Raw genomic sequence first — 26,011 nt, 5'->3', positions numbered from 1 at the left:
TTTAAAAATGATAATTTTATTGTTATTGATGTAACAGTTGTTCAGTCACCACATTATGCAGATGAACCAGCAATCAGCACACTGATATAGTTGTCCATAATATTCTGTAATGTTTCTGATTCTATGATTTAAGATTAGTCTATATCATCCATGGCTCTGCCTCCCCACAGGGGACACATTACCTCATCAGTTTCTCACTGTTCACACATTGTATTCCCCTCCTTGTGTAGTCATTCATCTTTCTCCACTTTGATTTCTATAAAAGAGTTTAGATCTGGGCAGTAAGATTTTCTTCCTCTTCCACCTCCTTCAATGTCTATATCATCGTTGTCATCTATCTCTCTTTCCCAGTCTTGGTTATAGAGGTGTGGTGGCAACAACTGCAGCTCTGCAGAAGGAAGTCTATCAGATAGGGCACCGTAGATACGGTTGGCTTTATTGCCATGTTTAGAGTGTGAGTCTATGCTATAGCACAGTCTAGAGAGCTCAGGTGCCCGGAAACGCGGGGGGCGGGCTACCCAGACACCAGGCTCTGACAGACTATCCTCTTCATCTGACATGAGTTCTTCTGTCACACCCTCCCATAGGGCTTGTTCTTCCACTGGAAACTGCTGCACTCCCCAGGACCTATTAGCAAAGAGCTGCAAAACACAGTATCATAGAGATAATCATTGACAAAAGAAACAATGATAGAAAAGTATCATAAATTAACAAAATATACTCCGCAACAAAGAGAGAGACTGTCACAGTTAATAATCTTTGGTTTTCCTCACCCTGTATCTCCGGCTTCTCAACTTTTTCTCCTCTTTCTCTCTTAAACTTTTGAAGGGATTCATAGAATTTCGATATTCTCTCCTCTTAGTAAGGAAGTAAGCAACACAGGCACCTGGAAAATTTAATCAAAAAGCACTAGGATAATATTATAACAAATAAATATAAGTATCAAATGAAAGAGAGATAATATGTTTATGTTATGTCAATTCTAATAACAAAAGCACAAACGGTATGACAGTAATGCAATGAAACTATGTGTGGGGTAATAAGCCAGGGTTATTCTGACAGTGCTTATGTATACAATCTGATTTAGCAATAAATGGAGAAAAAAAAACATTTAGAATGAGCAAAATAACTCTGCAATTTCCTTTTGCATTGAGATCTATCACCCAATAAATACTATAGCCTGTAATAGGAGTTTAAAAGCAAGGCTGGTATGGAAGTCTATCTTTAAAACAACAAGATATTTTGCAATAAAATCACTTTGTGGTTTTAGTTAATCCCTTCCAAACTGCTTTGTAACGTAGTATTAGTTTATCACAGTAATGTTTTATGCTGATTCCACTGATTCAATCCATTTGGTCTATAATGTCCTTATAAAAACAACTTGTTATGAATGAAACTATCAGACATGAACTCATTTACTTGCAACATGTTCTGTATGGAACAACTTGTTAAACTATCAGTTTATTACCATGGCAACAGTGATCACCTGACAGAAACATACTGTAGGCATAACTAACAATATCAGAGGAGTGGCGTGTGCGCTATGTTGCCATCCAAAATACATTAGGAAACTGGAGACCGCTTATTTGAAAGCTGCAATCCTGTTTTTTGAAATAAGTGTTCCTGTGTCTGTCCATATGCCCAGTGATTGTTATAACAATGACAAATACCTTACAATATTGCTTCTATTTTAGGAATTTTGGTGATTTTTAAAAAGGGCTCTAATACCCCATCACTATAGAAATATACAGTATAATAAAACTGATCATTTGAAGACCCAACCATTCAAATAAGGGGTTTCATGTTGTATAACTGTCAATTGACTGGCATAATAATAATGATGATGATCACCTGACAGCAACAACTAAACTCATTTTGTCAATGTCAGGGCTCATAGATTCAGGTATTGAATTTAAAAATGTATCTAATTTTTTTATGGTTAGATATTTTACACCTGTTAATTTTCTGCATAAATTTCATGATGGTGCAAAGTGACAACAATAATACATTTTATCTTCTGATCCTTAAAAGGGACATAAACCTTAACATTTTTCTTTCACGATTCAGATAGAACATACAATTTAAACAGCTTTCCAATTTACTTCTTTTATCACATTTTCTTTGTTGAAAAGCAACGATGTAATTCAGGTGCGAGCACGTGTCTGCTGCACTATATGGCAGCAGTTTTGCAACAATGTTATACATTCGCAAGAACACTAGATGGCAGCACTATTTCCTGTTATGAAGTTCTCCAAACATGTGCACACTACTTATTCAGGTATCTATTCAACAAAGAATAACATGAGAATGATGCAAATTTGATAATAGACGTAAATTTGAAACTTTTAAAACTGTATGCTCTGTCGGAATCATAAAAGAACATTTCATGTCCTTCATTGCAAAATTGTTTTGAACAATATTGGTATTGTTATGTAATCCTAAACTCTGTTGTTTTGGGAAGGTGAATGGATGCTAAATGTGGGGCCGTAAATGTCTGTTTTTGCATTTTATAAGGTGGCATTTTGCCATATTATAGTATTTATTCCCTGTTACAGTATTGTCTAGAAAAAAGTAAAGAGATTAATTAGTGCAGGTTCCTTATCAAAAATAAGTGTAAAGTGCTAATTAACTAAAAGGAACTATAGCACAAGTGTGTGAAATGACTTGGCACTAAATGTGTTAATGTAACTTATCTCTCTTTAAAAATTGGGAGTTTCAATTATAACTCATTCATGGAATCATAGTATTGGTTCTTAAGATGTGACCATACTTCATTTAACTAGGACTAAGAATAGGTTTTAAAAAAAGTATGTACTAAACAATGGTGAAATATTTTTGTTAAAATTGAAATCCATGAAAACGAGACATTCTAACACAAAAACTATATACTGACTGTATGTATATGTATATAAGTGCAACCATAGTAGATCCGGCCTCCTGGGTCACAGGCCTGGGTGCAATCATGCAAATAATACCAAAATAATCTAAAAGCACTCTCAGGACTTCTTTGTAGTGGGTCATAAACTAGTGTTTATTTTTAACGTTTCAGGGTTTACACAGACCCCTTCATCAGAATGATAGAATTCTAGCAGCCAATCGGAATTGAAGGGACGCCATCTTGGATGACGTCATTTAAAGGAACCTTCATTCCAGAAGAGCCGTCAGATGAAGAGGATGCTCCGCATCGGATGTCTTGAAGATGGACCCGCTCCGCACCAGATGGATGAAGATAGAAGATGCCGTCTGGATGAAGACTTCTGCCCGTCTGGAGGACTACTTCGCCCGGCTTGGATGAAGACTTCTCCCGGCTTCGTTGAGGACTTCGGCCTGGTTGGATGAAGACTTCTCCCAGTAAGGTGATCTTCAAGGGGTTAGTGTTAGGTTTTTTTTAAGGGGGCATTGGGTGGGTTTTAGAGTAGGGTTGGTTGTGTGGGTGGTGGGTTTTAATGCTGGGGGGGGGGGGATTTGTAATTTTTTTTTACATGAAAAAGAGCTGATTACTTTGGGGCAATGCCCCACAAAAGGCCCTTTTAAGGGCTATTTGTAATTTAGTGTAGGGTAGGGCTTTTTTATTTTGGGGGGGCTTTTTTATTTTGTTAGGGGGATTAGATTAGGTGTAATTAGTTTAAAAATCTTGTAAATTTGTTTATTATTTTCTGTAATTTAGTGTTTGTTTTTTTTGTACTTTAGATAATTTAATTGTATTTAATTTATGGAAATAATTTAATTATAGTGTAGTGTTAGGTGTAATTGTAACTTAGGTTAGGTTTTATTTTACAGGTACTTTTGTATTTAATTTATCTAGGTAGTTATTAAATAGTTAATAACTATTTAATAACTATTGTACCTAGTTAAAATAAATACAAACTTGCCTGTAAAATAAAAATAAACCCTAAAATAGCTACAATGTAACTATTAGTTATATTGTAGCTAGCTTAGGGTTTATTTTATAGGTAAGTATTTAGTTTTAAATAGGAATAATTTAGGTAATGATAGGAATTTTTATTTCGATTTCTTTTAATTATATTTAAGTTAGGGGGTGTTAGGTTTAGGGTTAGGGGTTAATAACTTTAATATAGTGGTGGCAACGTTGGGGGCGGCAGATTAGGGGTTAATAAATGTAGGTAGGTGTCGGCGATGTTAGGGATGGCAGATTAGGGGTTAATAATATTTAACTAATGTTTGCGAGGCGGGAGTGTGGCAGTTTAGGGGTTAATAAGTGTAGGTAGGTTGCAGCGACATTGGGGGCGGCAGATTAGGGGTTTATATAATGTAGGTGTCGGTGATGTTGGGGGACAGCAGATTAGGGGTTCATAAGTATAATGTAGGTGGCGGCGGTGTCCGGAGCGGTAGATTAGGGGTTAATATTATAATGTAGGTGTCGGCAATGTCGGGGCAGAAGATTAGGGCTTAATAAGTGTAAGATTAGGGGTGTTTAGACTCGGGGTTTATGTTAGGGTGTTAGTTGTAGACATAAAATGTATTTCCCCATAGGAATCAATGGGGCTGCGTTAAGGAGTTTTACGCTGCTTTTTTGCAGGTATTAGACTTTTTTTCAGCCGGCTCTCCCCGTTGATTCCTATGGAGAAATCGTGCACGAGCATGTTACACCAGCTCACCGCTAACGTAAGCAGCGCTGGTATTGGAGTGCGGTAATGAGCAAAATTTTGCTCAACGCTCACTTCTTGTCTGGTTTGTAACAACCCGTAATACCAGCGATGTCTGTAAGTGAGCGGTGAGTATAAACTGCTCGTTAGCACCGGACAGCCTCTAACGCAAAACTCGTAATCTAGGTGATAGTTTGTAGGATCAGTAATGCCCCTGCACATAGATACAGTCGTACTTTGTGGAAGGTTTGAATGACTACTGCTACTAATTGCATGGCCAGCCAGATCTTAAGTAGGTTTTTATGTATGTGTGTAACTACACACTTTTGACTCAGATGTAGATAAAGTACCAGTTTTGTATGGCTTCCTAGAGTATACTAACATTGTCTGCAATATATTTTCTTTGGGCTTCAAGAAAATCGTCTCCACCACAGAATACATAACTACATATTTGCACATACAAAGTCTTTATACTAGTTTTTCAGTGTAAACTCCAGCACCTTTGAGTTCTTTGTCCGTGTAATGGTTTATACTAGACACCAGCTCTTGTTTCAGCTTTTCCACAAGGAACTTTAAGACTGATATATTCCAGGAAGACTTGATGCTAAAATAAGAGAGAGAGAGAAGAGTAGTTCACTGTGAGCCAAGCAAGAAAATGCAATGAGCCAACCAACATTTTTCAAAGAACAGTGCAATGAAGCTTTTACCTTTCAGAGCCATTGAAGCGTTTATTATTAGAGATGTGGTTATGAATATTATGCACCAGTTTCTGTGGGGAAAAAAACAATAATATATTTGAGCACTCTGTCTTCTAATTAGCATATGTGCATACAATACATTATATATACCCTAATGCAGTATTAGCACTAGCTAAAAAAAAATAAAAAAATATGACATTAGTTTTGCAGAATTGGCTCTAATTTTTGAGATAACGGATACCCTTAAAATTATGATTTTACCCCAGTATGACCTGTGGCTGCTGACATATGCAGCAGAGTTTGATCTGTCTTTTTACTCTGTAACATTGTTTTTTATACAATCTTAAAAACAGGGGCACTTTCATTCATTAAACTTAACGAACATGCTTATTTTTTTAAAATACCTTTGCGTTATGGCAAACCTAATGCTGATCCTCTGGCCGCAGCTCCTGCTTTCATTAGCAGATCGACGAAGATCCAGCTTCCTCCAAATGTTGTGTGCCCCCTTTGGTGTCCAGTTTTTGTGAGGCATGAAACGATTGGAGGAAGCTGGATCGTCATTGATCTGCTAGTGAAAGTGCCCCTGTTTTTAAGATTATTTTTTAGATACTGGGCATTTATTCAGTAAGAATATGAAAATATCAAAATGACCTTGCAGAAGCTCTTCTATAATGAGCACAAGTGGTTGATCTAAAGGTGGTGAACTTTTTGCTTGGGCAGCAAAGTGGATAGAGTAAAGTACCCTTGTTTCATCTGCCTGTTGGATAGTAGGGCAAAGCTGGATCATTTGAAAAAAGTGACATGTACTTCAAGGGAAGACATGACTGTAGGTGCAGTAAACATTATTAACGAACAAATGATTGACAGAAAAAAAAAACAAACAAAAAAACTTCAAAACATTCTTGCACCACTCCATATCAAGCTTGGACTGATTAAGCAATTTATTAAGGCCTTGGACAGAGATAGCAATTGCTTCAAATACATTTGTAGATAGTTTCTTGGACGGAGTTTTGAAAAACTAAAAGCAGAAATCTTTGATGGTCCTCAAAATCGTAAACTCATCAAATATTAAAATTTCACTAAATTTATGACTGATGTTTAAGCTTCTGCCTGATGCAGCTATGTTTTTCGTTGTCAACTTCTTGGGTAACCACAAAGCAGACAATTATGAAGAATTGGTACAAAACATGCTTACCAACTTTTGGTACAAATATGAGCATAAATGTACACTTTCTCCATAGCCACTTAGTTAGATTTGACAGACAGAAAAAGTTTCTCTATGTGGAAAACGAATGCCCTCCCACAATATTATTTATAAAAAAATAGGTTTTAATTGTAAAATAGAATACAAAAACAAAATTTATGCTTACCAGATAAATTCCTTTCTTTCCTGGCAGGGAGAGTCCACGACTTCATTCCTTACTGTTGGCAATATCAACACCTGGCCACCAGAAGGAGGCAAAGACACCCCAGCCAAAGGCTTAAATATCCCTGCCACTTCCGCCATCCCCCCCAGTCATTCGGTCGAGGGAACGAGAAAAAGTAGGAGAAACATCAGGGTATAAAGGTGCCAGAAGAAAAAATAAAAGGGAGCCGCCCCGAAAATTCACACGGGTGGAGTCGTGGACTCTCCCTGCCATGAAAGAAAGGAACCTATCTGGTAAGCATACATTTTGCTTTCTTTCCAAAGGCAGGGAGAGTCCACAACTTCATTCCTTACTGTTGGTAAACAATACCCAAGCTTCCAGAGGACACTGAATGAACGGGAGGGAAACTAAAGAAAAAGGCGGACCCTAATCTGAGGGCACCACAACCTGCAACACCTTTTCTCCCAAAGGCTGCTTCAGCCGAAGCAAACACATCAAATTTGTAAAACTTAGAAAAAGTATGTAAGGAGGACCAGGTAGCCGCCTTACAAATTTTGATCCATAGAGGATTCGTTCTTAAAAGCCCAGGAAGAAACAACTGACCTAGTGGAATGAGCCGTTATCCTCTCAGGAGGCTGCTGTCCCGCTTTATCATAGGTGAAGTGGATGATACTCCTCAATCATAAAAACAAAGAAGCGGTCTACTCGCATAAAGAACAAACAAAGATGAAGATTCTCTGAACTCCTTAGTAGCCTGAAGGTAGAACTTTAAGGCACGAACCACATCTAGATTCTGGAGCAAACGTTCCTTTGCGGAAGAAGGATTGGGACAAAAGGAAGGAACAACAATCTCTTAATTGAGGTTACGATCGGACACCACTTTAGGGAGGAAACCTAATCTAGTACTTAAAACCGCCTTATCGGCATGAAAAACAAGGTAAGGGGGATCGCACTGTAAGGCCAAAATCTCAGAGAGACTGCGAGCAGAGGCAATGGCCAACAAAAACAAAACTTTCCAAGATAACAGTTTAAGATCAATAGCATGCATGGGCTCAAAACAGAGCCTACTGCAAAACACAAGATCAAGATTGAGGCTCCATGGCGGAGCAACAGGTCTGAACAGAGGTCTGATGCTAGTCAGAGCCTTAACAAAGGACTGCACGTCCGGAAGTTCAGCTAATCTCTTGTACAGTAAGACTGATAGGGCCGAGATCCAATCCATCTTGGAGAAACGATAAAATTATGGCAACCTTTACCTTATGCCATGAAAAACCTTGTTCCTCACACCAGTGCAAGTAAGTCCACCACACCTTATGGTAGATGTACTGAGTAACCGGCTTACGAGCCTGGATCAAAGTGTCTATAACACTATCAGAGAATCCTCTCTTGGCTAAGACTAAACGTTCAATTTCCACGGAGTCAGCCTCAGAGAATCTAGATTTTGATGTAGGAAAGGACCCTGTATTAGAAGGTCCTTCCGTTAAGGTAACCTGCACAGAGGAGATGAGAACATTCCCACCAGATTTACAAACCAGGTCCTTTGAGGCCAGGATGGAGCAATTAGAATCACTAAGGCCTGCTCCATGCGGGCCACTACAGGAGGGAGAGGAGGCAATGGAGGAGAGAGATATGAGTCTGAACCTCCATAGAACCGCTAGAGCGTCTACTAGTTCTGCTTGAGGATCCCTCGATCTCGACCCGTACCTGGGTAGTTTGGCATTGAGACGAGAGGCCATGAGATCGATTTCCGGCATCCCCCATCTGCTGAAACTCTCTGAAAACACCTTGGGGTGAAAGTATTGTCTGCTGAGGAAGTCCGCTTCCCAGTTCTCCACTCCCGGGATGTGGATCACTGACAGAATACAGTTGTGGGCTTCTGCTCATTGTAAGATTTGAGACACCTCCCTTATCACTAAGGAACTTCTCGTTCCTCCCTGATGGTTGATGTAGGCGACTGAAGTTATATTGTCTAATTGGAATCTTATATACTGGGTTGAATTTAGTTGGGGCCATGCCTTCAGAGCATTGAAGATTCCCCCAAAGTTCCAATATATTGATTGGAGTGTGAATTCCTCCTGAGTCCACAAGCCCTGGGCCTTCCTGGCACCCCCAACAGCTCCCCAGCCAGGAAAACTGGCGTCTGTAGTCACAATTTCCTAGGATGGTCTCAATAAGCACGTACCTAGAGACAGGTGATCTTCACAGAGCCACCAAGAGAGCGAGTCTCTCGACAGGTTGTCCAAGACGATCCATTGAGACAGGTCTGAATGGTCGCCATTCTATTGTCTCAGCATGCATAGTTGTAAAGGTCTGAGATGGAATCTGGCAAAAGGAATAATGTCCATACAAGACACCATAAGCCCATGGGCCACCGGAGGTCTTAAGGAGGCCTGGAGGGCAAGACACGCTGTTGCTAGCTTGCAATGCCTCTCTGATCTGTTAGAAAGATCTTCATGGATACCGAGTCTATGACTGTACCTAGGGAATTCACCCTGGTATTTGGCCTAAGCAAACTATTTTCCAGGTTTATCTTCCATCCACGTGACCAAAGAAGAAATTCTGAGTGTTCCCTTGCAAAATAAAAAGATGGGGCCTGTAACAAAATATCGTCCAGGTAAGGAGCTGCTGCAATACCCTGGGTTCTAGCCACAGCTAACAGAGCACCCAAAACCTTTGTAAATATTCTGAGAGCAGAAGGTATGCATCCTTCAGATCGATAGTTCACATGAATTGTCCCTTCTGAACCAGAGGAAGGATAGACATGATCGTCTCCATCTTGAAGGAGGGGACACTTAGAAATTTGGTAAGACACTTCAAGTTCAGAATTGGGACGAAACATTTCCTCCTTTTTGGGAACCACAAAGAGGTTTGAATAAAACCTTAGACCTCTTTCTGATGCAAGTACCGGGATGATTACGCCTAAGGAGGATAGGTCCTGTACGCAATCTAAAAAGGCTGTCCTCTTTTCTGATCTTGTAGACAGTCGGGAGAGGAGATGAGATTTGAATCCTATCCTGTATCCTTGAGATACAACTTCTAACACCCAAAGATCCTGAATGTCCTGATACCAGGCGTCTGAGAAAAACGACAGTCTGCCCCCTACTCTATCAGGTCCCGGATCGGGGGCCGCCCCTTTATGCAGATTTGTTATCTGCGGGCTTCTTAGCCTGTTTGGACTTGTTCCAGGACTGGGCAGGCTTCAAAGTACTCTTGGACTGCTCGGGCTTGGAGGATGATTGAGTGCTTTGGGACTTGTCCAAACAAAAATGAGAGGATTGCCATCCCTTAGGTCTGTTCTTATCCTGTGTTAGGAAAGCACCTTTCCCACCCAGTAACAGTAGAAATGATGGAGTCCAGACCTGGACCAAATAAAAACTTACCCTTGAATGGTAAGGAAAGGAGTCTGGATTTAGAAACCATAACCGCGGACCAAGACTTCAACAAGAGAGCCCTGCGAACTAAAACCGCAAAACCTGAAGCCTTTGCATTCAGCCGGACAATCTGCATATTCACATCACAGATAAAGGAATTTGCTATCCTTAAAGCCTTAATCCTCTCCTGAATATCCTCGAGGGGAGATTCCACCTCGATAAGTTCTGACAGAGAGTCACACCAATAGGTGGCTGCCCCTGCAACGGCAACTGCCATTGCTGCAGGCTCGAACAAAAACCCCATATGTTGGAACAATCTTCTCAGGTAACTTTCCAACTTCTTGTCCATAGGTTCCTTAAAGGAAGAGCTATCTTCCAGAGGGATAGTGGTACGCTTAGCTAGCGTCGAAATGGCTCCATCCACCTTACTCCAGTTTTATTTGACAGTCAGGAACTGGAAAGTTGAGGAAGGGGAAAAAGGAGTTCCAATCCTTTCCCATTCGTTACTAATTATGTTCACCATGCGAACTGGAACCGGGAAAGTCTGTGGGGCCTTCCTGTCTTCATAGACCCTGTCTAATTTTGGAATCTTGGCTTCCTCAGGAAGCTTTGCTTCGGGAACCTCTAGAGTAGACAAAACTCCTTTAGCAGAAAGTGCAGATGTTTAATCTTAGAAGGAGGCGGATTAGCCAAAGAAGTCTCCCGACTCTGAAAGTTCACCCTCCGACGCTACAGAGGTTATCTCATCCTCGGACAGTTGAGACATACTGGCTAAATCCGATTGGATATTAGATATATCCAGTACTATGTTTAACCTTTCTCTTGTGTTTTACAGAGATAGGTAAGGTACTTAGGGCTGCGGACACAGCAGATTGTAACTGCATAGTAAAGTCCACTGGAAAAAAGCCCCCTCCAGCCGGAGTAATAGGCATGCTGCGGGGAACTGCATGTGAAATGGTTTGAGGGGATAGGGAAGGTATCTCCCGGACCACAGATTCCTGAGAGGTGGACGGCTCAGAGGAGCTAATTATGCTAGAGTGGTTAACAGATTTAGCTCCCTTCTTAGACTTTAGAACAGTACACAGACAATTGGAACAAAATTGAGTAGGTGGACAAACCAAGGCTTCCGCACAATATAGACAGGTATTATTAATTAATATAGAAGGTACAGAACCCTCTCAGAGTCCTCCATTGCTGGAGATGCAATCCCACAGAAGGTAAAAAACAAAACGGTCTTAATAATAAAGAGGCACCTTTATAACCCCAGTGGCTGGGGCACTCACCACCTCCTAGACCAAGACCAACTAGGAAAAATGCTATCCGTAGGACAGATAGATTTCCTTGCAGCAGGATCGTACAAGAATGGTATCTAGACGCACCCGACCACGTGGTTCAAAAGTTCCATTGCCGAAAGAACCCAGTCTAAATTGAGCCCAAACCCTTCACAAGTGTTACTGTAGGAAACAAAGCAGTACACAAAGTCCCCAAACTGCTCCAAGAATAATCTCATAAACAAAGAGATATTAACCCCGGATCTTATAGAGGCTATAAGGTGTCACACTGTGACCCATTTGAGTCCCTGCATAAATCTTAAATAAAGCTGACTTACCCTCCAGGATCTATGCTGCGGAACAGACACAGCCTCTCAAGTGTGACAGTCTTGCTACGGTGTTCTGACAGGTACCCGAGTACTCGTTAACACTGATTACCCAGGAGCTGTTAGATAGGTAGTCTAGATCAATTCATAGAAAAACTTTCCCTGCATCTCCAGACTCTAACTTTCATCAATACTCTCACTGAGACATTTACATGACTACTTCAAACTCCATCCCTCTCTTAAAGGGAAAATACCCATTAAAGGACTATCCGTATTTTCTGACACTTCTTTGTCATCCTCTTCCAGTGACAAAAGGCAAAGAATGACTAGGGAGATGGGGGAAGCGGGAGGGATATTTAAGCCTTTGGCTGGGATGTCTTTGCCTCCTCCTGGTGGCCAGGTGTTGATCTTCCCAGCAGTAAGGAATGAAGTTGTGGACTCTCCCTGCCTTTGGAAAGAAAATAATATTGTTAAAAATATACCTTAAAAATTTAAGAAAGGTTGTACCTTTGTTTGGTGTAAGATAAAATAAAAAAATAAAAAATCCCAAACTGTTGTAAACCATTTCCCTTGATGAATTTCATTATACTACTGAACCATTATAAAACATAATGATGGTAAGCATTTGTTGACTGAGCATTCTAAGGTAAAAATAAAAAAGCTATTTTTAATTGGAACATTATATATGTAATTGTGTTAGCTTCTTTCAAAAGGGTTAAACTTGCTCTCCTGGAACACCCCCATTCTGCTCCAGATGATGATAAATCCAGTGACTGAAGCATACACGTGTATGTCTGCTTCTGATTGGCTCACCTGATGCATCCTCACCTGTAGTGGCAAAGGAGCACAACTTTGATTATGTATTGTACCCCTTTTTATGATTTAAACCCATAATAAAATACATTTGTTTCGGAATATAATTCTCTATTGAAATACCATTATATTTTTACATTTTATTGGTTAATGCTATGTACTGGGGATTTTCAGTTAAAATAATATATAAAGAAACATACTAAGAAAAATAATAATTCCGTGTAGTTTTATGTCTACTGAACTCGTCATGATTAAAAGGTAAGACAGACCTACAGCGTTCTCCACAGAAAATGTTGCCAGCAGGGTAGGGGCATATACATACTTTACAATATTATAACATTTTCTATTATTTCTAAATGTTACTTAAAAAGGACATAAAACCCTCAAAATTTAATTCCTGATTCAGGTAGATCATGCAATTTTAAACAACTTTCCAATTTACTACTATTATCAGTTTGTTTCATTCTCTTGGTATCCTTTATTGAAGGTGCTGCAATGCACTACTGGGAACTTGCTGAACACATCGGTAAATCAATGACAAGAGGCATATATGTGCAGCCGCCAATCACAGTTAGCTCTCAGCTCTTGAACCTTACTAGGTATCATTGCCAACAAAGGATACCAAAAGAACAAAGCAAATTAGATAATAGAAGTAAATTGGAAAGTTTTCTTTAAATTTTATGCTGTATCTGAAACATGAAAGAAAATGGAGTTTCATATCCCTTTAATCTATCCAACACAAATTAAATGCATACATTTAATATGAAATCATTTAATGAAAATGTGTGCAACAATCATTGGAAAAAAATTGTAATAACTAATTTAGCTTAACTTTTAGCTTGAGTTGGCAGTAAAATCAACCGCTTGAGCGCTAACTGTGCTAGAAGTAAGCTTTTTGCATGCGTCGGGTTGCGCTTTTATTACAAGTTGAAAGTAAACTGTTTTTGCTTGTGCGCAAAATGCTAAATTTAGAAAAACGCATACACTATAACGTATTCATCAACAGAAGTCAATGGACCAAAATTACTTACGCGCAAAGACAATTGCATAACCTGACATGACAATATGAATATTTCACATTCCAATGTTCTTCAAATACAATAATATGTTCTATTTATTCATAAACACATATTTCTACATATATTTGATGTTTCTTTGCACAAATATATAAATATATATATATATATATATATATATATATATATATATATATATATATATATATGAATATCTATTTAGAAATACATAGAACATATTCTGCTAAGTGCAGAACATTGGGATGTGAAAATACACAGTATAACAATTTATTAAATATGAATATTGCATAAATATGCTTTTACATGTTTTCATTTACTTAAAGAGACACTGAACCCAAATTTTTTCTGACATGATTCAGATAGAGCATGACATTTTAAGCAACTTTCTAATTTACTCCTATTATCAATTTGTCTTCATTCTCTTGCTATCTTTACTTTAAAAGCAGGAATGTAAATCTTAGCAGCCAGCCCATTTTAGGTTCAGCACTATGGATAGCGCTTGCCTATTGGAAGCTTACATTTACCCACCAATAAGCAAGCATAACCCAGGTTCTCAAACAAAAATGGTCCGGCGCATATGCATATATATATATAACAAAATACGTTCATATTTTGCTCCCTATATCCCCCAATGTGATTATATCTCCCATATATACAACATGTCCAAATTATATTAAAACCAAGAAACGTGTCACCTATTAGGGCGTTTCACTCGTGTACATGCCATTGATAGAACTCTGCCATAGTGAAAAATGAATTCTGTCAACAATACAACAATAAAACAGCAGGATATTGCATGGACATACCTCACTTAAATTCTGTGTGCTCAGCGTTCTATAACGCCATTCTGAAGCTGCGTGTATGCTATCCGTGTGTGTAGCTAGCAGAAATACCTGCTGCTGCCCCATTGACGGAAACGTCACGCCTGACGTCACGGGGGCGTGTTTTGCTGATGCTAGGCTATTGTTTATTCAATATGGGTAGTTACTAGTTAGCAACTCTGTGTCAGGCAAATAATGTTGCGGACATATCGATACATTCAGTCAAGGCAACCACATAGGCTCCTCCACATTAATGCACCGCCAATACATGACATATCACACTAACCCGACGTGCATTAACTTTAATTGCGCTCAACCAATTGTGTTTACTTTTAACTTGTAATACGAGCAAAATACCTGACGCACCCAAAGCGCCGATATAAACCCCTTTTCGCCACTGTTAGCACGCCACTTGTAATTTATCCCTAAATAGAGAAAAAATAATGAATATGCTTACTATTAAGTTGCAATCACACTTTTTTAAACCTTTTTTTCCCTTGATTCAGATACATTTAAAAAAACAAACCAGCAAAAAAAAAAAAACAAGAAGAAAACTTTCCAATTCATTTCAATAATCAAATTGGTAGGCTCAGGAACACTGTACGGCAGCAGCTTTGTAAGAATGCTTTTCATTAATGTTACACATTTGCAAGAACACTAGATAGCAGAAGGGTTCAGACACTGCGGTCCTATAGTGCTCACAAGCACATTACCTACTTAGGTACGCTCTTCAAAAAGAATAACATGAGAATGAAGAAAATTTGCTAATAGACGTTAATTGGAAAATTTCTTAAAATTGCATTCTTGAATCATGAAAGAAAGAGTTAGGGTTTCATGTCCCATTAAGAGTGTGACCTACTACGTCCTAGGCTGTACCATGCATGCATACTCACTGACAACACTAAGTCACGTTTGCGGCGGGAACATTTCTGCCCACTGTTACGCTGGCGGCTGGAAGTGCCTGTGTAAAATGTTGTTATAGGTGGAGAAGTTGATTGCCGTAGTTCTGCTGCTCCAGGACTGGTCTCCATCATAATCATCCCACCAGGGCTCACTGAACCATCCTTCTGAATTAGGAGATGAGAATGTCCAGATTTTGAAATTGGGGGAACTGTCTCATTCAGAATGTCAATTGCTTCTCCATGAGGACGGGTGGCAGTCAGCTGCTTCACAAAGTTAGGGGCTAAAATCCTCGGGGCAAGACCCTCTGGGCTTAAAAAGTCATCAATAGCCTATAAAAGAAAATTAATAAACAATCAGAAGTCTAAATTTAAATGTGTGAGCTATCAGTTGGACGACTTATATAAAAAAATAATATAAATATATATATATATATATATATATATATATATACACACACATACACAGTATATATATATTTATATATATATATATATATATATATATATATATATATATATATATATATACACACACACACATATATATATATATATATATATATATATATATATATATATATATATATATATATATATATATATATATATATATATACATATACATATACATATACATACACACACACACACACACTCACTCAAACAAATCAATTTAAATAAAAAATCTGCCTTTTTTTAAGATGTGTGCATCCTCCGCCTATTTGGTTTATCTTTGCAGGGACAGAGTTAATACACAGAGAGATATCTGGCAGGGAGGAAGCAAATGCACAGGCTCTGTGCTTACATAGCACAGATGGTATAGCGATGGTACACCTGCCAGGATTGCTTCTAACAAAAGCTGTCCCTATTAAAAGTGGCAGACTAGGTCTCCCACTGGAATGAAGTTAGACTAAGCTTGTATATACACACAAGCAGACGGGTAATTTAAAAAAAAAAAAAAAAAAAAAAAAGCCTTGTGAAAGCAGCGAATAACCATATGAAATTGTGTTGCACTTTAAAAAAAAAAAAAAAAAATGTAAAAAATGTAACGGGTGGTTTAAAATGCATGCAACTATTCATTCAGTATTTGGAATCAGATGAAGCATAACACGGCCAGTTAATTATCAGTATCAACAGCTCAGGGGGAACTTTGGCTGCATGCTAAGTGTGGCCTCAATTAGAATCAAGCAGCCTTAATAATTTTCTAGCTGAAAAACAGAATTTATGTTTACCTGATAAATTACTTTCTCCAACGGTGTGTCCGGTCCACGGCGTCATCCTTACTTGTGGGATATTCTCTTCCCCAACAGGAAATGGCAAAGAGCCCAGCAAAGCTGGTCACATGATCCCTCCTAGGCTCCGCCTTCCCCAGTCATTCGACCGACGTAAAGGAGGAATATTTGCATAGGAGAAATCATGATACCGTGGTGACTGTAGTTAAAGAAAATAAATTATCAGACCTGATTAAAAAACCAGGGCGGGCCGTGGACCGGACACACCGTTGGAGAAAGTAATTTATCAGGTAAACATAAATTCTGTTTTCTCCAACATAGGTGTGTCCGGTCCACGGCGTCATCCTTACTTGTGGGAACCAATACCAAAGCTTTAGGACACGGATGAAGGGAGGGAGCAAATCAGGTCACCTAGATGGAAGGCACCACGGCTTGCAAAACCTTTCTCCCAAAAATAGCCTCAGAAGAAGCAAAAGTATCAAATTTGTAAAATTTAGTAAAAGTGTGCAGAGAAGACCAAGTCGCTGCCTTACATATCTGATCAACAGAAGCCTCGTTCTTGAAGGCCCATGTGGAAGCCACGGCCCTAGTGGAATGAGCTGTGATTCTTTCAGGAGGCTGCCGTCCGGCAGTCTCGTAAGCCAATCTGATGATGCTTTTAAGCCAAAAACAGAGAGAGGTAGAAGTTGCTTTTTGACCTCTCCTTTTACCAGAATAAACAACAAACAAGGAAGATGTTTGTCTAAAATCCTTTGTAGCATCTAAATAGAATTTTAGAGCACGAACTACATCCAAATTGTGCAACAAACGTTCCTTCTTTGAAACTGGATTCGGACACAAAGAAGGCACGACTATCTCCTGGTTAATGTTTTTGTTAGAAACAACTTTCGGAAGAAAACCAGGTTTAGTACGCAAAACCACCTTATCTGCATGGAACACCAGATAAGGAGGAGAACACTGCAGAGCAGATAACTCTGAAACTCTTCTAGCAGAAGAAATTGCAACCAAAAACAAAACTTTCCAAGATAATAACTTAATATCAACGGAATGTAAGGGTTCAAACGGAACCCCCTGAAGAACTGAAAGAACTAAATTGAGACTCCAAGGAGGAGTCAAAGGTTTGTAAACAGGCTTGATTCTAACCAGAGCCTGAACAAAAGCTTGAACATCTGGCACAGCTGCCAGCTTTTTGTGAAGTAACACAGACAAAGCAGAAATCTGTCCCTTCAAAGAACTTGCAGATAATCCTTTCTCCAAACCTTCAGAAAGCCTTTTCTATGTATCAGAGCTACTCACACATGCATCTGCATGTCATGCTTCCCAAAAACAAGTGCGCAATAGAGGCGCGAAAATGAGGCTCTGCCTATGATTAGGGAAAGCCCCTAGAGAATAAGGTGTCCAATACAGTGCCTGCCGGTTATTTTACATAATTCCCAAGAATAAAATAATTCCTCAAAGCTATGAAGTATTAAAAATGCTTATATATCAATCGTTTTAGCCCAGAAAATGTCTACCAGTCTTAACAGCCCTTGTGAAGCCCTTTATTCTTATGTAATAAAAATGGCTTACCGGATCCCATAGGGAAAATGACAGCTTCCAGCATTACATCGTCTTGTTAGAAATGTGTCATACCTCAAGCAGCAAAAGTCTGCTCACTGTTTCCCCCAACTGAAGTTAATTCCTCTCAACAGTCCTGTGTGGAAACAGCCATCGATTTTAGTAACGGTTGCTAAAATCATTTTCCTCTTACAAACAGAAATCTTCATCACTTTTCTGTTTCAGAGTAAATAGTACATACCAGCACTATTTTAAAATAACAAACTCTTGATTGAAGAATAAAAACTACAGTTAAACACCAAAAAACTCTAAGCCATCTCCGTGGAGATGTTGCCTGTACAACGGCAAAGAGAATGACTGGGGAAGGCGGAGCCTAGGAGGGATCATGTGACCAGCTTTGCTGGGCTCTTTGCCATTTCCTGTTGGGGAAGAGAATATCCCACAAGTAAGGATGACGCCGTGGACCGGACACACCTATGTTGGAGAAATGTATATTTTACTGTGCCAAATGTGAATAGTTTAATATATGTAACCTTCAGATATATGTGACCATATAAAGACACAACACAGTAATTTAATTTGTTCTGAGAACATTGCTTTATTTTTTTTAACTTAAAGTTTATGTAAACTTGAGCATAGTTGCTCAAGTCATAAAATAAAATTAAAAAAAATGAATGAGACTTTCATTCATCAAAATGTGTAGTATATACTTATAGCATTACAAGGTAAAATCTCAGAAGACAAGGTTAAGCTCCGTTCCTCCGCCCGCCATATTCATCAATTGAATGACAGATGACGAATTAGCAATCCACTAATCACTAACGTGGATTTGCAGATTTGTCATCCGTCAATCAATTGATGAATATGGCGGGAGGAGGAACGGCGCTAATCCAAAAACTCTTGAGTACTCAATCCCTCCTACCTCTCTAATTAGCCAGTCTTACGTATAGCCAAATAAGGAGAAGTAGAAAAGTAGGAAAGCACAGAGCAGGGAAATGAGGTGCAAAACTAGAATTACATTCAGAAAAAAAAAACTAAATAAATAGAGCGGGCCTAGTGGACTCTCACCACCTTGAAAGAAATGAATTTATCATGTATACATACATTTTTCTTTCTTTTGTAAAGGTGGTGAGAGTCCACAAGTCTTTTACATATAGGAACTAATACCCAAGCTGCGGAGTCCACGAGTAATGAGGGCGGGATAAAACATTTTTAGAAAAAAAATGTAGGCACCCAATTTCCAGAAACTGCTGACTGGAGAACTTTGCTACCAAAAGCTGTTTCCAAAGAAGCAAAAACATCAAAGCGGTAGAATTTTGAAAATTTATGCAGGGATGATCAGTTGCTGCTTTGCAAATTTGTTTTACAGAAGCCTCATTTTTAGATGCCAAGAAAGTGGAAACTGACTGGTAGAGTGATAGAGTGAGAAGTAATAGGCTTCGGGAGAGACATTTTCCGATTCCAAGTAAGCCTTGTGGATGAAAAGCTTTAACTTAGGAAGCACCGGCCAAGGCCTTCAGACCCTTGCATGGACCGTGAGATTGACGAACAAACTATAGAGGATTGCCTAAAATCTTTTGTGGCCTGAAGATAAAACTTTAAGGCTCTAGCTACATCCAAATTATGTAGAAACATTTCTTTAGAATTCTTAGGATTAGGACAAAGAGAAGAAACAACAATTTATTTATTAAAGTTGTCCGAACAAACTACTTTTGAGAAGAAATCAAATTTTGTTCTTAAAAAACTGCCTTATCTTCATGGAAAACTAGATAATGAGGATCACAAGAAAGAGCAGACAATTCAGAGACTCTTCCAGCTGAAGCGATCGCTAAGAGAAACAATACTTTCCAAGAAAGAAACTGAACGTCTATAGATTGCATAGGTTAAAATGGCAAAAAGTGCAAGACCTTTAAAACCAAATAAGGTTCCAAGGGTAAGACATTGGCTTAACAACTGGTTTTAATGAGACCAAAGCTTGAACACAACTCTGAGCATCAGGAAATTTAGCAATTTTCTTATGGTATAGAACCGAAAGGGCTGATATTTGACCTGTCAAAGAGCTAGCAGATAAGCCCTTATCTAAACCCTCTTGTAAAAATAGCAGAATTCTAAAAGAATATAGCAAAAAGAAAGAAACTGTATCCATAGGTACTATTGATACAATATGTTCAAGTATTTAAATATTATAGCCGGGACCATCAACCCCACAAATCCTAATAAAATAAATATTAGGAAGTGTAATCTACTACCTGAATGTGGAAACACACAACAGACCACTATATTTAACGTGTATGTGCTCAGATCATACACTCAAAATGCTAGTAGGAAGCGAAAGGCTCATTGGACCTCTTTGTGGGGAGAATATTTATCTGGCACGAAACTGCCATAATGCCAATAAATGCATTGGAAGATCTAGTAAGATCCAAACGTGTTGAAAGTCATCATCCATAGAGTGGTCTGAAATCTGATCAGAGAAACTGTCACACCACAGAGTAGAGGGTGCTGCCACACAGGCTATACTGACAACAAGCCTGAAAAAGAAACTATAAAAAGACTCTAATTTTCTGTCCATGGGATCTTTAAAAGAAGTACTATCCTCAACGGGAATAGTAGTACGCTAAGCCAAAGTGGAAATGGCTCTGTCTACCTTAGGGATGATCCCCCCAAAGACCTAAATTAGAAGACCGTAATTGAAACATTTTAAATCTTGAAGCTGGATTATAAGGAATCTCAGTTATTTACCTCTCTTTGATAATGATCTTGGTTATTGCATCAAGTTTGAAAATAAGAGCCAATTGCTTAACTGACTTTTCCTCAGCCGGTTTAGGATTTTGAACTCCTAACGTAGATAAAACATCCTTTAGTAAGGTACGAAGGTGTTCCAATTTAAACATAAAAGAGGATGAATCTGAGTCCTGTTCAGAGACAGACTCTTGACATATCTGAGGATTCTGAATCTTTGAAAATATTTTTAACATATCTAGCCTTGAGATAACTGGAATGGGAGGATAAATCCAAAGTAGGATTATTATCAGACAGATCTTTTGCGCTTAATTGGAGAAGGCATAGCCGCCAACATTTCAGAGACAGTAGAGCGTACAAAATCTTTAAAACCTGAAACAAAATCTGATAAACTCCCCTGTAAAGAACAAACAGGGAGGACAGACTGCTTTAGAGGCAAGAGCAGCATCAGATTGACAGGCATGAATTAGGTGATTCGTACAAGAATTGGAAATTTTCACAGGGAGAAAACATTTTGCACAAAATACACTTGCAAAGTCAAATGATCTGCCTTCTTAAAGATCCAAATTTACAGTAAATTTACAGCTAAGGAAAAACTCAGCTGTGGAACAAAGCGGACACATGCAATATAAGTACAGTAAAATTGAAAGCGCACCTGCATAGCGCTAGCGAAAAGCAAGAAAGGTTTTACGTTAACAATAAAAACTGTAAATTCCCAAAATTGTGTAACAAATGAATAGACTGCCAAATCACCATAAGGTTGCCCTTTAACATAATACCTCAGTCACTAAATGACTAAGTATATGAGGTGGTGTAAACTGTCTGAAAGATTAGTCCCCTGGCTATGATGTATTGTGTAATGCCTGTACCTATTAATAGCCTGTGGGCTATGTGAGTGCAAAGTGTAATTAAGTACTTACCTGAACTGCACCCACTCCACTCATTGCTGAAATTACAGCAGTAGAGCGCACATCCAGTGCTGTGTACGTCACAGCAGAGGATCACTGTAAGGAGTTTCTAGACAACCCAAAAAGCTTGTGACTAACTCCTACACTGGAAGTAATTGAGTCACTTCCCATATACTCCAATATACTCTGTCTTTCTGTAGCCGCTCTCTGAGGAGAACATAGACCCCAGACGGGGGTTTGAGAACCCCTCTCATTGAAGAAACGAACACCTCAATTCTTCACCCTCCTCCTGGGAAGCAAAAGATAAGACTGGCTAATCAGAGAGGTGGGATGGAATTAGTACTCTTGAAGTTTTTTTGGAATCTTTGCCTCCTGGTGGCCAGAAGTTGAATCCCAGACTTGTGGACTCTCACCACCTTACAAAATAAATTGTGTTTTATGTTCCTTTTAGAAATTTAACAGTTGAACTAAGACTTTTCACCTCTTTCATAAGATCTAAAGCTAAAAGAACAGTCTTTAACCCATATACTTAAAGGACATGAAACCTCAAATTGTTTCTTTCATGATTCAGATAGCGAATGCAATTTAAAAACAACTTTACAATTTACATCAATTATCTAATTTATTTCATTCTCAATGAATACTTTGATGAAAAGCAGGAAACCGCGTATGCAAGGTTGTTCCGTGCCCTTCTTTGTGGATTACAATGTTACTGTGTTTATTGCCATGCTTTTAACATTTATACAATAAAGAATTGAAGTTCAAGTCTGCCTCACGGGACTATTCCAGCACCACAGTGAGCTCGTCAGTATCCGAAAAAGAACATGTGTCCGTACTGAAGCAACGCTGTGAATGTGGCTACAGTAATGGTGGTAAGTGTACTAGTGTATGTTTTTTCCAATACTGATACTAGCTGGTGATTGGTGACTGCACATATATGCCTCTTGTCATTGGCTCACCAGATGTATTCAGCTAACTTGCAGTAGTTCACTGCTGCTCCTTTAACAAAGAATACCAAAATAATTAACCAAATTTGATAACAGAAGTCAAATGGAAAGTTGTTTCTAATTGTATGCTCTTTCAGAATCATGTGAATTTTAATGTCCTTTTAACTTTCTTGTAATAATGAGAACAGCAAGACAAAGAAGAATGGTTTCTTCAAGGGAATGAAGATCATGAACACCCACACGGAAACAGAGGATGATGTGTGTTTCGCCCTCCTCTGAGCCACAATATCATGAAATGTTTGAAATTAAACACACACTTTTTGTGAGGACTCGCAAATGAAACAAATAAGCATGATTCAAACAATGTATTAATAAGGTCAGGAAAACTATTCTGCAAGGAACCACTTGCAAAGGAATCAAATAATTTAAGTCTAGAGAGATCAGAAATAGATAAGAGCATGAAGTAAACATCTAGTATGGATCTAACTGTATTATTCTACACATAACTATATGCAAAGACCCTTGTCTGGTTCACAAAAAGGGTGTGTAGCTCCTAAATATTCTGTCTCATGATACAGATAAAACACAGAAAACCACATGCAAAAGTATTATATAAGTTTCTGCAAAACAGAGATTAAAGTAATAAAAAAAACCATATATAATATTAAAAAATATGAGAGAGAAAAAGAAAGAGAAATTATTGGAACGACTGGTCTATAAATCGGCTAACTCAATTTCTCACAACTCCTTACTTGATCCACTACTACAATCTGGTTTCTGCCCTAAATACTCACCAAAAACCGCTCTTAAGTAACAAATGACCTGTTATCAGCTAAAGCAAAAGGCCACTACTCCTTACTAATTCTTCTTGACCTGTCAGCTGCTTTTGACACAGACTACCATCCTCGCCTCCTAAAAATACTACATTAATTTGGCATCCAAGACACAGTCCTCTCCTGGCTTGCTTCATATCTCTCAAACCGCTCGTTTTCAGTTTCCTTTAACAACATACCTTGTGATCATATGCCTCTCTCAGTTGGGAGTACCGCAAGGCTCTGTCTTGGGTCCCTTGCTTTTCTCTCTCTATACATCCTCCCTTGGAAACTTATAGCCTCCTTTGGATCCCAGTACCACTTATATGCTGATACCCAAATCTATCTTTCCTCTCCTTATATCTCTCCTTCTTTACTCAACCAGATTTCTAACTGCCTCTCTGCAATTTCCACTTGGATGTCTTCAAACTACCTCCAACACCTGACATTTCCCTGACGGTTGGAGACTCTATTCTCAATACCTCACCCCAGGTCCGCTGTCTTGGGATCACAATTGACTCAGAACTCACATTCAACCCACATATACAAGCACTTACCAAATCCTGCCGTTCACACCTATGCAACATTTCCAGAATTCGTCCCTTCCTTACTCAAAAAAAACTACAAAAATACTATTTCATTCCCTCATTTTGTCACACATTGATTATTGCAATCTACTTCTAAATGGCCTTCCAAAACACCACCTCTCATCTCTCCAATCTATTATGAATGCTTCTGCTAGACTCATCCACCTAAGTCGCCGATCTACATCAACTGCACCGCTCTGCCAGTCTCTACACTGGCTCCCCATATACTCCAGAATACAATTGAAAAGTATTAACCTTAACTTACAAAGCACTCAACAGTCTAACTCCCAACTATATTTCTTCTCTCATTGTGACATATTCCACATCTCGTCCTCTTCGATCAACCTCTGACTTACGTCTCTCCACTCCTGTTATTTCGTCCCACTCCCATCTCCAAGAATTCTCACGTGTTGCTCCTGGCCTCTGGAACTCTCTACCCCGCTCCATAAGACTGTCTCCTACCTTGTATAGCTTCAGACGCTACTTGAAAACCCACCTATTCAGAGAGGCTTACCATTTCCCCTCCATATCTCATCCTAGCCAAACTTAAACATGAACTGCCTGACTCACTGCAGCAACTACAACCAATGTGACAAGCTACCCCAACCTTATGTCTCTGCACCCTAAACCTGTAGACTGTGAGCTCTCCGGAGATGGGCCCTCTTCCTTCTGTACTAGATTTGTTTAGTTTATCACAAATTCTTGTCACTGTATACCCCTATCATTGTACCCAGCACTACGGAATTTGGTGGCGCTATACAAATAAATGATAATAAATAATAAAAGAAAGAAAAAGAAAGAGAAAGAGAGAAAAAGAAAGAAAAAGAAAGGAGAAAAAAAAGAGAGAAACAGAAAGAGAAAGAGAGAAAAAGAAAGAAAGAAAAAGGAGAAAAAAAAAGAGTGAAACAGAAAGAGAGAAAAAGAAAGAGAAAAAGAAAGTGAAAGAGAGAGATTCCCCCATACAACTATATTGCATTACAGTTTTAGAATACATACCGTGCATATGCTTTCCTCATTGCGTAAAGAGTTTCTCCCTGTGCTGACAGGACCATGTAAGGGATTGAGTAGCGGGATGGACTCATTAGGAGGAGGGCATTGAGGCAAACATGTTTCCCTTGAAATCCTGTCTATTGGTGTTGAATGTAGTCCAGGAAGCAAAGAAGCTGATGCTGCACCCAACTGCCTCAACTCCTCTATTACAACTTGTACTCCTCGTATTTCATCAGGCTCCTCATCCTCTGACATTTTGCATCTCACATTCGTGTTTGGTGGGGTTTTAGGACTCTCTTGTTGCTCGCACACCCTTTTCAGCCCACTGACTTCTTCTTGAAGTTGGCTCAGGAGGCTGCCATTAGCTTTGGCTACACCGAGAGCAGCTTCTGCCAACCCTACTGCTTTCTCAACTCGCTGATAGATAAGATGCAGAAGTTGCTCAGATCCTTGTACCGCAACACCCTGGCCAGTTACAGTGATTGGGGTTACTCCTTCAACAGGATTTGTACTACCCTTATTGCTTTCATTCCCACATCCACATTTTCCATCGAGTTGGGGTGGAGGGGAGAACAGAATAGTTGCACTAAATGACATATTTATGGAATGTTAACCAATGGATAAACTCTATAAGCCCTTGCAGATCTTTATAAGATTCTTGTAAATATATTGCATCAAAATAAATATCCTGAGGTAAAATATGCTCTATCAATAAAAAATACACAAAACTACATGTCCATCAGTTATTTAACTATTACTCTTTAAAATAACAACTAAAAATTTTGTTTATTAATATTTTGGTATTTTACTGTTCCTTGTGTATCACTATTTTTCTATATATAACACTTCTATATTATGTTCATGCTTTCTTTATAAATATTATTAACAATAAGCTAGTGTAACAATCTATGGAATCAAGTACCAAAAAAATAATATAATTTACTATACAGGAGATGTCTTCATTGACCTATTGCTTCACATATAAAATAGTAATGTAACATAAAATAATTTGCAATTAGATTA

At 38.7% G+C, this 26,011-nt stretch overlaps 1 protein-coding gene across 1 annotated transcript; it reads right to left on the bottom strand.

Annotated features, from left to right (window-relative positions):
• Nucleotides 1-26,011, bottom strand: C2H14orf93 (chromosome 2 C14orf93 homolog). The gene is made up of 6 exons (XM_053702304.1): nucleotides 24,995-26,011; nucleotides 15,205-15,543; nucleotides 5,315-5,376; nucleotides 5,108-5,211; nucleotides 774-886; nucleotides 1-641 (listed from the first exon to the last, which is right to left on the bottom strand). The coding sequence occupies exons 1-6, from the start codon at nucleotides 25,583-25,585 to the stop codon at nucleotides 231-233; spliced, it is 1,620 nt and encodes a 539-aa protein (XP_053558279.1). The 5' UTR covers nucleotides 25,586-26,011; the 3' UTR covers nucleotides 1-230.

This window comes from Bombina bombina, chromosome 2, assembly GCF_027579735.1.
Source record: "Bombina bombina isolate aBomBom1 chromosome 2, aBomBom1.pri, whole genome shotgun sequence".
NCBI classification, from domain to species: Eukaryota; Metazoa; Chordata; class Amphibia; order Anura; family Bombinatoridae; genus Bombina; species Bombina bombina.
Note: the sequence above shows the minus strand (reverse complement) of the source record. Positions and strands in the feature narration are given on the sequence as shown.

What these genes read in the sequence shown, in the direction of transcription:
- C2H14orf93 (XM_053702304.1), bottom strand. Translation starts at nt 25,585, where the DNA reads ATGTCATTTAGTGCAACTATTCTGTTCTCCCCTCCACCCCAACTCGAT. An exon ending in AACGTGACTTAGTGTTGTCA is followed by an intron (nt 5,377 to 15,204) that starts GTGAGTATGCAT and finishes TTTTCCCCACAG; the next exon opens with AAACTGGTGCATAATATTCA. An exon ending in CGCTTCAATGGCTCTGAAAG is followed by an intron (nt 5,212 to 5,314) that starts GTAAAAGCTTCA and finishes CTCTTATTTTAG; the next exon opens with CATCAAGTCTTCCTGGAATA.